Source organism: Schistocerca cancellata, chromosome 2 (assembly GCF_023864275.1).
Source record: "Schistocerca cancellata isolate TAMUIC-IGC-003103 chromosome 2, iqSchCanc2.1, whole genome shotgun sequence".
Taxonomy (NCBI): domain Eukaryota; kingdom Metazoa; phylum Arthropoda; class Insecta; order Orthoptera; family Acrididae; genus Schistocerca; species Schistocerca cancellata.
The window spans coordinates 680,275,814-680,289,665 of record NC_064627.1 but is presented as its reverse complement, the minus strand read 5'-3'; the positions used below and the strand labels follow the sequence as shown (position 1 = coordinate 680,289,665).

Here is a 13,852-nt window from a genome sequence, read left to right as displayed (position 1 = left end):
AAATCCCACTAACGCGAAATTTCGCAACACTGTGCAACGGATACGTTCGTCGTACATCCCACATTCATTTCGGCGGTTATTTCACCCAGTGTTGCTTGTCTTTTAGTGCCGAAAATTCTACACAACCGTCGCTGGTCTCGGTCGGTCACTGCGTTGTTCATGGTGAGAGATAATGCCTGAAATTTGGCAGTCTCAGCATACTCTTGACTCAGTTGATCTCGGAATATTGAATTCGCTAACGATTTCCGAAATATCTCAAACGTCTGGCTCCAACTACCATTCTGTGTTCAAAGTTTGTTGATTCCCCTCGTGCGTCAATAATTACGTCGGAAGCCTTTTCACCACTCACTTGAGTACGTACGACAGCTCCGATAATGCTCTTCAATCGACCTCACGAAGCTGTGTGCACCAGTCCTCCCACCGAGGATAGTTATCCCGAGTTCTCCACTTACTTAGACTCAGACACACTAACCGTAGTGGTTCCCAACAGGTGGTCCGCGAGCTATGCCAGAGGGCTCCGCAAGATACTATTAGAATAAAAAATATATTTGGTATGATAACAATTTTTATGTTTTGGCTGCTTCTTGCATGATCAGAGCTTTAGCGAACGCTAACTTCTGACTCTTAATTTGGCTTTTTTAGGCCCTTGATAGTGTGATATGACAAGGTACCAATCATGAGGGGATCCTCGAGAAAATTTTGTTGGGAACTCCTGCTTGACATGAAAGCTACTCTTAAGCTACCTCCAGTGGAGAAGTTGGAGGTCGGAATGACAGTAAGACTGGTGTACCGTGAGTGAGCCGGTGCACGTCTCGGTTGTCGGGCGGCGAGTAATTACGGCTTCGGGTGACGGCGCGATGTGCCGCGCGGGAGTCAAAGAACAGAGGGGCGCGTGCGGGGGCGGCGGCACCTGCGGCTGCTCCCCCGCGTATCGCCGCTTTGATCACGAGGCGAGGCGCCGCGGAGAGGCAGGCGCGGTGCCTGATTAGGCAGGGCCTGTGCCGGGCCTGCAGGACGGCCGCCTGTCATTGGCCGTCGCTTTGAGGAGCGGCTCTGCTCGGCTCCTCTCGATGGCCGCCTGCGCCCTGCAGCCAGATAACTCACTTCCGACACACGAGCCGCGCACCACTCCGCTTCTCCTGTCCCACAGCAACGTCACAGCTCCCGACGCACTAGTTCCTCCAACCACCACGGCGTATGTCGCAATGAGTCTTGCAGTTCCTTCTCCCTGTTCATTCTCTCTTAGAATTCTGGTATGTGACCTGCCACTTGTTTGTGGTAATGTTGTCTGGTGTCACCACATTCACTAGACCAGGCTTTGAAGACTAAATCTTGCAGGTGATTAGGCTGCCTAATATTCTTCCGCAGACTCGCCGTTTCGACCACTCTATTCGGATGTTCCTCAGAAGTCTTCCAGAGTTCCCGTCTCGCTGAACACTGAGGAAGATCCCCACAGTGTGTTCAGAAACGTCGAGTTTGTAGAAACGGTTGGCCTAATCAGAAGCCTTATCGTCTTCAAGGGTGGCTGAGCACTCAGGAAGATTCCAAAATGTCAAGCTTGGAGAGGAATAGTGCACAGTATAATCAAGAAATTTGTCGTGTTCGCATCTGACAGAATACTGAGGAACTAGAGGGTTTGAAATGCCGAGTCTCTAGAATGAGCTTGTATTAATAATGAGCCTTCCTGAGAACCTGAATACTGGGGAAGATCCCAGCAGAGGGTTCAAAACTTCATTTTTGGAGAAAAGGATGTCTACCAATCAGGAGCCATTGGGTGTTCCTGAGTGGGGAAGACCAGAGCAAAGGTTTTGAAACGTCGCTCTTGGACAAGAACGGGATGCGGTCTAAGCAACAGTCTTATGGTAGGGTATCCCCATTTGACATAACACTGAGGAAGATCCCAGCAGAGTTATTGAAACGCTGAGTTGGTAGAATAACATGTGGCCTAATCAAAAGACTTAGAGGTTCCCAGAGGTGGTATAGCACAGGAAAATGCCAGTGGAGGGTCCGAAACGTCGAGTTTGTAGAATAGGGCGAGGCCTAATGAGAAATTTCATGGAGCCCCGTGGCAGCGGAACACTAAGGAAGATCCCAACTGGGAGTGCGAAAGGTCGAGCTTGGAGAGTAGTAGGACGCGGCCCAGTCGTTCAGAAGATTTTATCGTCAATAATGGACAGAAAGGCCAGCAGGCTTACAAATAATACAACTGTTCTTCTGTTTTGTGCTGCCATGTTTGTTTACTCATAATAGTTACGTATAGCAGCCTGTGAGAAAGTCTGCAATACCGGAAAGCACTTTCGAAAACTAGAATTCTCACCAACTGACCATCCAAAACAACGCTCAAGCAGACTAAAACTACGAGTACTGCCGATAAGGTGGCAACGCGAACTACATTCCACCATATTCATATATTTTAGATCAGTATCCGCCTAATTACCAGTTCTACCACTGTTTTCAAATCCTTGAAAGGCATCCATTACGACTTCCTTTTAGCACCCTGCTAACCTCTCCCACCCGGATCCTACACCAGTTCGCGAAGCTACCTCTCCTCCTTCAGTATCTATAACACCTTCGCCGTCACGCAACTTCCGTAAACTTGAGTCCTAATATCACACTTTTCATCCAAACTTTAGAAACGCACCTCCATCATCACTTCCCATCTTTCGTTCATCTCCCATTGCCTCCTGCAGCAAATGCAACCACCTCCCTCTAGAACACCTCGAGATAATCCCAGACATCTACCTCCCATGTCAATTACCTCGCCCGTGCCCTCCCACTGGAAGCCCTCGAGCATATGTAAACAACGGCGTCACTTGGCTTTGGTCCTTATGTAAATAAATCATGCACGTGTGCTCTTGCTAATGTAAATAATGACGTCGTTTTGTCTAAGACTAGAAGTTAAGTCTGTGGCTCCAAACCTGTGAACAGGCTTCTGGGGTGAGTACTGGTACGGTGCACCCCTGTGTACTTTGACTCCTGCACGGCACATCGCGCCGTCACCCGAAGCCGTAATTTCTTGCCGCTTGACACCCAAGGCGTGTATCGTCTCACTCACGGTACAGTATTCTTACCGTCATTCCAACCTGCAGCTTCTCGCAAAACTACGGCTGTTGACTCCTGTCATGACAGTTGATCAGTTCCCGGAGGAAACATCTAAATCTAATACAATTGGCCAGCCGGAGTGGCCGTGCGGTTCTGGGCGCTGCAGTCTGGAGCCGAGCGACCGCTACGGTCGCAGGTTCGAATCCTGCCTCGGGCATGGATGTGTGTGATGTCCTTAGGTTTGTTAGGTTTAATTAGTTCTACGTTCCAGGCGACTGATGACCTCAGAAGTTAAGTCGCATAGTGCTCAGAACCGTTCCACCAATACAATTGCTGCATTTTACCTATACATAACCGCAAATTGACCGCTTCAGAAATCAGGAGTTAACTTGTAAACAGTTTTCATCAAATATGTTTCCACAAATCATTCATTGCTCAATAGGTCATGTAAATTACTAGTTTGCCTCGTTACTTGTTTCTAACAAATGTTTTACAAATTCACTGCTTTATTCTATGTCGCGCAGAAACACAGCGTTCTTATACACACATGGTCATCAGTCCCCGAGAACTTACAACTAATTAATTCCAAGTAACCTAAGGACATCACACACATCCATGCCCGAGGCAGGATTCGAACCTGCGACTGTAGCGGTCGCGTGGTTCCAGACTGGAGCGCCTAGATCCACTCGGCCACTTCGGCCGGCCGGCCTGAGAGTGGACACTGCAGCAGACGCTTCGCCATAAACATAAATAAATCACCTTGGCTATGAGTGCAGTCAGCGGAAATCACTGTCTGCATGTTCTTATAGTAACCAACGTGAGATTCTACTCACTGGTGTCATGGAGCAATTGGAACGGGTATCATGTCATTAGTCATCAGAATATTAACCAGTGATGAAATATCCACTCTATTTGAATCCCTTCTCACAAAGTAATTTAAGGTGATATCTAAATTTATCCAACACACAAAAATTAACTGCAGAGATTTCATGCACCCAGTAGTAGCACACAATGAAGTATTATGTCTTGGAAGCGTATACTTCATTTCCTCTTCTCATATCGATGCCCTTGTTTTAGTATGAAGTGAGAAAATAAACACAAAATACTGAAGTTTCTGGGAAGCTTGTAACTCATTTCTTCTTCTCATATCATAGCTTTTGTTTTAGTATGAAGTGAAAAAAATAAACAGTGTAGGGTTCTGAAGGATCACATGACACCGGTTCTTATCAGAGGCCCTATCGGAAACGCAAAAAGCTGGGAGCTCTCCATTCTTCTGTCCAACAGTCTGTTTCCTTTCATGCATTACTACCGCTCGCAGATTCTTATTTAAGGACTTGCGGGCATCAAGTTCTTCAGCAGAATGAGCCTTACGTTATTGTGCTAATTACGGTATGGAAAAAATTCAACAAAGACGAGTTCCCCTAGAGCAGTGAAGATATATGTTTGCCGGTGAAGTCCCATTACATTGATGGCAAGACAAATGCTCGCAAATCACCTGTATTGACTCAAAAAACAATTGCATCTTAAATATCGAAGGACAGACGTCCATATTGTCACAGGGCATTGAAATACAGCAACGACGGCAGATGAAAATTTGTGCCCGACTGGGGTTCTAACCTGAACCTCCTGCTTATTAGGCAGACGCGCTGACCATACCACTACCTGCAGGATCTGTCTACACAAGTTCCTCATTATACGCAAATTCCCATCTTTGCCGCATACCACATGCGCTGTACCTCTCGTCCATTATACCACTCGCTCGCAGCCACACTGTATTCCCTCGAGGGTTTGGACGATAACGTGCGTCTAGCACTGAAAACTTTCTATGGCCCGTCGAGACGAGAATAATTATACAGGATGTTCCAGGAGGAATAGTAAATATTGTAGGAGGTGGTAGTACAGAGAAATTGAAGAAAAAACACCGTATAACATATATCCAATTTTTATCGAGTCCATACAGCTGGATTCAATGCATTTTCGTTTCGTTTGTTGGTCCTTACAGGACCCCGTTGTCTACACTTCCTTCAAAACGAGCTTCCATGGTTACTGGAAGAGGTTCCTTTGGCTGCAAGAATGCGTATGTTCCTCTAGCATAACGGGGCTCCTGCACATTCTATTCTTCAGGTGACACATCATCCAAAACTAAAATTTCCCGGAAGATGGATCAGTGGACGTGGGCACTTTTCTTGCCTGTGGGGATAGTTGAAAGGCGAAGTCTACGAGCCGATTTGATAGTATGGATTATGAATAGTGCAGCCTTCATTAAAGAACGCAAAGACGACCTCACAAGAGGTCGCGTTATCAAGAGAAGTCAAAAGTGCATTGAAGTTGGTGGGGGAATGTTTGAAAATCAACTTTGAATGTCATTTGCCTTTGCTTTGAGTTTGTTAGGGTTACGTACTAACGGCTGTATCTCTGTAAACAATAAAAAGTGGAACACATTTGTATGGAATTTTTTATGCAGTTCCTCTAGACTACCACTATTCCTCCTGAAACACCGTGTATATGCATATATGTGTGGTGTCTGTTCTTTCGGACATGTACGAAGGAAAACACACCACGAATCCGGATTGGAAAGTGGTCAGGCACAAATTTTCATCTGCCCCCGTAGCTTTATTTTAACGCCCTGTGACAGTCCGGGCGTCTGTCCTTCGATGTTTAATTGATTAACAAGGCTGTCTGTTTCGATTCGTAGCGTATGTTCTTTCGAACATGTCCGAAAGAACAGACACCACACACACACACACACACACACACACATATATATATATATATATATATATATATATATATATATATATATATATATATATATATATATATATATATATACTCATGCTCTTAAATTAAGGATAATTGCAGAATGTGGTGCCACCCAACGTGGCACTACACAAAACTGACGCTAATAGCACAGGCACATAGAGAACACACACGACACAGATCTGTAAGTCCACGATACTGGTGATAAGTTGAGAAAACCGTCCCGAAACACATGTGCTAAAAAACGCCACTGTTTCCTGCGCATGTACGCCGACATCGATATGGGATATGATCGCCATGCATACGTACACAGGCCGCACAAAAGGTTGGCATACTCTGGATCGACCGAGCAGCTGTTGGGATACAGCCTCCCATTCTTGCACCAGTGCCTATCGCAGCTCCTGAAGCGTCCTGGGGGTTTGAAGACGATCAGCGATACGTCGACCGAGAGCATTCCAGACGTGCTCGATGGGGTTTAGGTCTGTAGAACAGGCAGCCTACTCCATTCGCCTGATATCTTTTGTTTCAAGGTACTGCTCCATGATGGCAGCTCGGTGGAGCAGTGCGTTATCATCCATTAGGAGGAAGGTGGGACCCACTATACCCCTGAAAAGGCGGACATACTGGTGCAAAATGACGCCCGATACACCTGACCTGTTACAGTTTCGAACCGGCCGAAGTGGCCGTGCGGTTAAAGGCGCTGCAGTCTGGAACCGCAAGACCGCTACGGTCGCAGGTTCGAATCCTGCCTCGGGCATGGATGTTTGTGATGTCCTTAGGTTAGTTAGGTTTAACTAGTTCTAAGTTCTAGGGGACTAATGACCTCAGAAGTTGAGTCCCATAGTGATCAGAGCCATTTTGTTACAGTTTCTCTGTTAAAGACATGCAGGGGTGTACGTGCACCGATCATAATCCCACCCCACACCATCAAACCACGACCTTCATGCAGGTCCCTTTCAAGGACATTAAGGGGTTGGTATCTGGTTCCTGGTTCACGCCATGTGAACAGCCTGGGAAAATCACTGTTCAGACTATACCTGGATTCATCCGTGAACATAATCTGGGACCACTGTTCCAATAGCCACGTACTGTGTTCTTGACACCTGGCTTTACGGGCTCTCCTGTGACCAGGGGCACTGGAATGCACATTGCAGGTCTCCGGACAAATAAACCATGTCTGTTCAGTCGTCTGTAGACTGTGTCTGTGTGTCTGTTCCAATGGCTGCGGTAAGGTCCCGAGCAAGGCTATTTGCAGTACTCCGTGGTCGTCTGCGGGCACTGATTGTGAGATATCGGTCTTCTTGTGGTGTTGTACACTGTGGACGTCCCGTACTGTAGGCGCCTGGACACGTTTCCTGTCTGCTGGAATCGTTGCCATAATCTTGCGATCACGCTTTGTGGCACACGGAGGGCCTGTGATATGACCTGCTGTGTTTGACAAGCCTCCAGTCGCCCTAGTATTCTATCCCTCATAATCTCATCAATATGTGTTCTCTGAGCCGTTTTCAACACGCAGTCACCATTAGCGCGTCTGAAAACGTCTGCACACTTACTCGCTGCACAGTACTCTGACATGCACAAACATACCTCTGCGTATGTGGACTGCTACCAGTGCCACCTCGCGACGACCGCAGTACATATGCACCCCATGGTCACACCCCGAGATGATTTAAACCTGCAAACTGCCCACCAGAGCGTTGTTTCACTATGTATCAGCATTATCCTTAATTTATGAGCATGTCGGTCGATTTTTTTACACTGCTACCAAAAGGTGTCTCAGTTGTTGGCAACAAATACCAGCTGTGATGGACACTCGTAGTGCAAAAGACACTCAGATGGAATGTTCACATTGCTCTTTGCTCGAGTTTATGTCTTTTGGCAGTGCTCAGCCTTTCGTTTCTTCTTGGGAACTTAACGATAAAGGCATCATATTCGTAACCAGTAACAGTACTGCAGAGGAATGCTCAATGAGCGACCTGATGACGTTCAAGCAAAACTGCAATAATAGTCACTCTGTTGATTTTTGTTGTTTCAGAGTAGAGCATACAGTATTCCTGCACCAAACTTCTGAACCTTGCCTTTTGAATGCAAATGTCGCATGATGATTAAATGGTAACCCATCACGTATATCAGTAGTCGAGACTTCCTTAACGTGGAAAATAATTCATGCCAGAACGATCTTTGTTGAAACAAAAATATCTTTTTCTGGCGTATTTTTCCCAAGAGCACTGGCTCCAAACACAGTTCAAGTCTTTCAAGCTGCCTCCTCTGCATTCATGCCTCTATTATACCAAAATTAAATATTGTGTTGCAGGGCCGGCTGGAGTGGCCGTGCGGTTCTAGGTGCTACAGTCTGGAACCGCGTGACGGCTACGGTCGCAGATTCGAATCCTGCCTCGGGCATGGATGTGTGTGATGTCCTTAGGTTAGTTAGGTTTAAGTAGTTCTAAGTTCTAGGGGACTGATGACCACAGCAGTTAAGTCCCATAGTGCTCAGAGCCATTTGAACCTTTTTTTGTGTTGCAAGTGTTACACCTCTTTCCACTTGCAACCCACTTTTACAAAGCTCAACCGTAGTTCATGATTTTCAAGTATGTAAAATCCAATGCTTAAATACAAGTCGATAGCTAGAACTTCAGATTCGAAAATGACAGTTGAGACGTACACTGACAGAGTCGCGCCGAGTTCACCTGGGCGGCGCACGATTCCAGGCGGCGGGTGGCGTCTGGCCGGTGGCCGGTTGCCGCTGCAGCTGGAGGAAACACTCGAGCGTAAGCTGTTCTGATCGTGACGCAGCCACCAGCTGTCCTGCGGGATTGTTTCTGGAAGTATTTGTTATTACTGGTGGGTAGAATGTGAAGCGACTTATCTTCGATAGTCAGTGAGACTCATAACTTTAGACGAGGGCCGAAAAAGAGATACGGTTGGACGCGTACACCCTGACTATAAGTTTAGAATGCATGAAAACGGGCTCACATAAAGCGACAACATCTCGGAAGTAGACACCACTTCCTCCTGACATTTCCACATCTTACTGTGTTGCCAGATTGAGCAAATGGCGGGACTTAGCGTTGTCAGAGGCGGTAGGTTTTATTGGCCACCTTAAGTGAACGACTCGGACTTAGTCTCTGTGGCGGCCGACCGGCGGTCAGTTTTTATGTCTAAGACTGTACATCGACTATGCGTAAATTGTTTTGCAATGAACATACACTTGGAGTTTTTTATAACTACTGCGGATGTGAAAGGGAATGTTGTACCGTTAAATACCGTAGGCAAGGACTTGGAAATAATTTATCAACAGCATTTCAGTTAAGTGACGTACGTTCCTGTTTGCATTATGCGAAGTTCAAGACGACACATACATATTTTTGACATGAGTGGCAGCGAAATGACGCAGCAATGAGTAGTGCAATTTAATGAGTGTTATTTATATTTCAATAGGTACATGGTTTATTTCTGTTGCTTGCTCCTTTTCTAATATGAGCTTTAAGTAGTGTTTTCATCTATCGAACAGAACCTATATGCAGGAGATGTGTCGTTTATATTTACTGGTGTGCAGGAGTGATCTGTCGAGTGCTATTCTTGTACAAACTAACGGTGCCATCGCAATTCTCCGTGTGTTTGTGTGTGTGTGTATGAGAGAGAGAGAGAGAGAGAGAGAGAGTTGCAAAGCATTAGACATTTCCAATTCTATACGCAAATTTCGCATGAATATTTAAGGGGGGAGCGGAATTGGTGGAAAGTATGGGCTGTCCTGCTACTGAAGGAATGTATGCTTTCTGCAGTTCCTGTCTAAAAGTTTTCACTCACACCGGTTTTAGACCTGTACTAAGTCTAGCTATCACCTTCATGCTATATTTCAGTTGCTATCTTCTCTAACATAGTAATGTCTACAACTTCATTTAGTTATTCCTTTAGTATTACATTTAATAGGTGAAGTTTCCTCATGGATCACGTATGCTGCTTTAAGACTAGGTACTGTATCTCTTGTGAGGATTGTCTGTTTTCAATGTAATGGAGAGTTCTGACACATTTCTTACTCTCTATACACCTCTAGCAAATTTGCGGTAATTGTCTCCTATTCAATGACGACTTGACGAAGTTAAAAGTTTTCTAGGTCCTATATTATGACCTATTAACATTATCATAACGTTAACAGGCGCATTGATAGAGTTACATATGGCCACAGGGCCACGCCTGCGCCTAACAGGTACCCAGAACGTCTATAGAAAACCGGGACAGCTGCGACAAGAAGTGCGTCTGATTCATATTAACGCACATCCCAGTATCGCAAATGTCGTAACGCAGAAGTTACGCAACTCAGATTAGGTACACTCGAGCATCCGCCCTGTAATTGTGCTCTCTTCACATGAGATTACGACGCCTTCGGTCTATTATAAAATGTCTTGAAGGGTCGACGATTCCTGTCGGATGAAGATGTGCAACAGGCAGTTACAAACTTGTTCACGTAGCACGACATCATGTTTTACCAAACGATATCTTCAGCCTGGTGCGTCGGTGGGATGGTTGCCTCAATGCTCACCACTATTTCGCCTGATTAGCATACTGATTCTGGACTGTACGGCCCTCAAACGGAAACTTTTTGTTCACAATACTGCGTACCCTTAGTACTTTCGCTGCCCTCACGGCTTCCTGTACTTCTGGCAGAAAGACTTGCCATTGTGAAAGCTGCTGCATAGTTCAAAGTGAAACGGGCAGAAGCGAATGCAAAACCAGTGATGCAGGCTGGCTCAAAACGTGATTACAAAAGTTTCCACTAAAGTCCGAACTCAAAACCAATTTCGTCGACAGCACGCTGGTAAACAGTCCATTTCACATTCTGAGACATACGCTATAACAGCATTCCAGGGTTTTCGAAGCGATGTATTCTAAGTAATGGAAACTCCTCCTTCGACCAAGAAGTGGCGGTTCTGTCTAGCGGTTCCGCTTATATTGGTCTCTTCTGCACCACAGGATAGCCCGCAAGATAAAACTGATGGGCCTTCTGGTGCTGCCATCGCGGTTCAGTTTGTCCGCACTAACGCTAAGTGTCCCATTGCAGCGGAAGTATGATAGGGCACCTCCTGTCTGAAATCCTGTGAAATTCCAAAATCTCTCAGTTGGCGTCAGAGTCTCTGCTATCTTCGTAGGATGCTAGAAAGTCAGTTCCAAGGCCGAAGGAAGCCAAGGTTATACGACCTACAATAGAACAAGTTAGCAATGCATTGCGGTGCTCAGAGAAGTTTTGGTTTGTCCTGTCGTTCGAAGAACGATGGTCCCATATCAGAGTTGGTATCTCACGATGAAGCCACAAGTAAGGACAGTCGCCGCCTGACGCAGCAACGAATGAAAGACGTCAGAACAGACACGCCTTCAAGAGGATCTGTAAGCCGCCGCTGTTTGAAGAGTGCTTACGTCAGAGCGCTGTGCCGCTCAGAACCACTCTGCTTTCATCGCTTACGACAGCACCGTTGTCTTACTTCAGAATCAGCACTGCGATTTCTATTAGATGTAAGAACTATATCGAAGTTAATAGTGAATTGTACCCTGACATGAGACTTTCATTCAATACAGTGTCAAGTGATAAGCTATAGAGTACACAAATAAATGACATACCGGTGGACATGCATTGTTTCCATGTTAACTATTTCAGATTGTTTCAGTATTATTGAAAGTGACCATCATCCGCAGCAAACACAGAAATATTGGTTTTGTAAATGAAAGCCGCCTTTTTGCTTCTGCAATGAATTTTGTTCGTTCCAGAAGCGTTTCGCCATTTCTTTTAAGGTCGCTTCAGTGGAACAGTTATTCCGAATTTTTGGCTGAAATCTTTGTTTTCTTTCATCTGGAACTGTAACTTCACTTACGGAACGTAAGTATATTTTCTCGTTACGAACTTCCTTCTTCACAATTTTCACGTTCTTTTCGTTAATTGCTCTGGAGCACTACTATTTTTCTGTCACTAGTTGCACATATATACTCCGCAATCCACCATACGGTGCGTGGCGGAAGGTACCTCGTGCCACAACTAGCATCTTCTCTCACTGTTCCACTCCCGAACAGAACGAGGGAAAAATGACTGCCTATATGCCTGTGTACGAGCCCTAATCTCTCTTATCTTATCTTTTTGGTCTTTCCGCGAAATATAAGTTGGCAGCAGTAAAATTGTACTGCAGTCAGCCTCAAATGCTGGTTCTCTAAATCTCCTCAGTAGCGATTCGGGAAAAGAACGCCCCCTTTCCTCCAGAGACTCCCACCCGAGTTCCTGAAGCATTTCCGTAACACTAGCGTGATGATCAAACCTACCAGTAACAAATCAAGCAGCCCGCCTCTGAATTGCTTCTATGTCCTCCCTCAATCCGACTTGATAGGGATCCCAAACGCTCGAGCAGTAATCAAGAGTAGGTCGTATTAGTGTTTTATAAGCGGTCTTCTTTACAGATGAATCATATCTTCCCAAAATTCTACCAATGAACCGAAGACGACTATCCACCTTCTCCACAACCGCCATTACATGCTTGTCCCACTTCATATCGTTCTGCAATGTTACGCCCAAATATTTAATCGGCGTGACTGTGACAAGCGCTACACTACTAATGGACTATTCAAACATTACGGGCTTCTTTTTCCTATTCATCTGCATTAATTTACTTTTACCTATATTTAGAGTTACCTGCGATTCTTTACACCAATCAAAAATCCTGTCCAAGTCATCTTGTATCCTCCTACAGACACTCAACGACGTACTTTCCCGTACACCACAGCATCATCAGCAAACAGCCGCACATTGCTATCCACCCTATCCAAAAGATCATTTATGTAGATAGAAAACAACAGCGCACCTACCACACTTCCCTGGGGCACTCCAGATGATACCCTCACCTCCGATGAACACTCACCATCGCGGACAACGTACTGGGTTCTATTACTTAAGAAGTAAGGCCTACTTCGGTGGCCTTGGAGTCACATGGAACCCCTGATGTCGCTGCGTCTTCCGGCAGTGAGCATCTTACCGGTCAGCCATCACTCCAGGGTGAATGGCGGACAGTGGTGGGCTCACGCGTGCCTGACCGAACGGCGAAGGTGGGATCTGGCCGCATGGCAGCTGCCTTACCCCTTTCCAACAGGTACGGGGTGCTTCCTAGTGGTGATGACATCGTTTCCGAGCCACCACAGGATGCCTCGCCTGTTGGGCCAGTGGCCGATTCTCCGGCAAGGTCCCGACAGTCACAGAGGGCGGGCCTATTAGTTATAGGGAGCTCCAACGTTAGGCGGGTTATGGAGCCCCTCAGGAAGATAGCGGGTAGGTCGGGGAAGAATGCCAGTGTGCACTCGGTGTGCTTGCCGGGGGGTCTCGTCCGTAATGTGGAGGAGGCCCTTCCGGCAGCTATTGAACGCACTGGGTGTGACCGGCTGCAGATAGTAGCACATGTCGGAACGAATGACGCCTGCCGCTTGGGTTCTGAGGCCATCCTTGGTTCCTTCCGGCGGCTGGCTGATTTGGTGAAGACAACCAGCATCGCACGCGGAGTGCAAGCTGAGCTTAATATCTGCAGCATAGTGCCCAGAGTCGATCGCGGTCCTCTGGTTTGGAGCCGTGTGGAGGGTCTAAACCAGAGGCTCAGACGACTCTGCGACTATAATGGTTGCAAATTCATCGACCTCCGTTATTGGGTGGAGAACTGTAGGGCCCCCCTAGACAGGTCAGGCGTGCACTACACACCGGAAGCAGCTACTAGGGTAGCAGAGTACGTGTGGCGTGCACACGGGGGTTTTTTAGGTTAGAGGGACCCCCCCTTGGGCGAAACGATAAAATACCTGACGGCTTACCAGAGAGGACATTATCATCGTTGATAAAGAACGTCCGTCCTCAGAGACCAAAAACAGGAAAAGTTTACGTAATATTGGTAAACTGCAGGAGTATCCAGGGCAAGGTTCCTGAATTAGTATCTCTTATTGAAGGAAATAGTGCGCATATAGTATTAGGAACGGAAAGTTGGTTAAAACCGGAAGTGAACAGTAACGAAATCCTAGACACAGAATGGAATAT

At 46.3% G+C, this 13,852-nt stretch overlaps 1 protein-coding gene across 1 annotated transcript in view; it reads left to right on the top strand.

The window, feature by feature from the left end:
- Nucleotides 1-857: 857 nt before the first annotated feature.
- Nucleotides 858-13,852, top strand: part of LOC126157528 (allatostatin-A receptor-like) — a gene marked incomplete at its 3' end in the record, with an annotated part of 97,769 nt that continues 84,774 nt past the window's right edge. Inside the window, exons 1-2 of the mRNA XM_049916381.1 lie at nucleotides 858-968; nucleotides 1,014-1,253. Coding sequence (XP_049772338.1) covers nucleotides 858-968; nucleotides 1,014-1,253 — 351 coding nt within the window. The remainder of the gene's footprint in view (nucleotides 969-1,013; nucleotides 1,254-13,852) is intronic.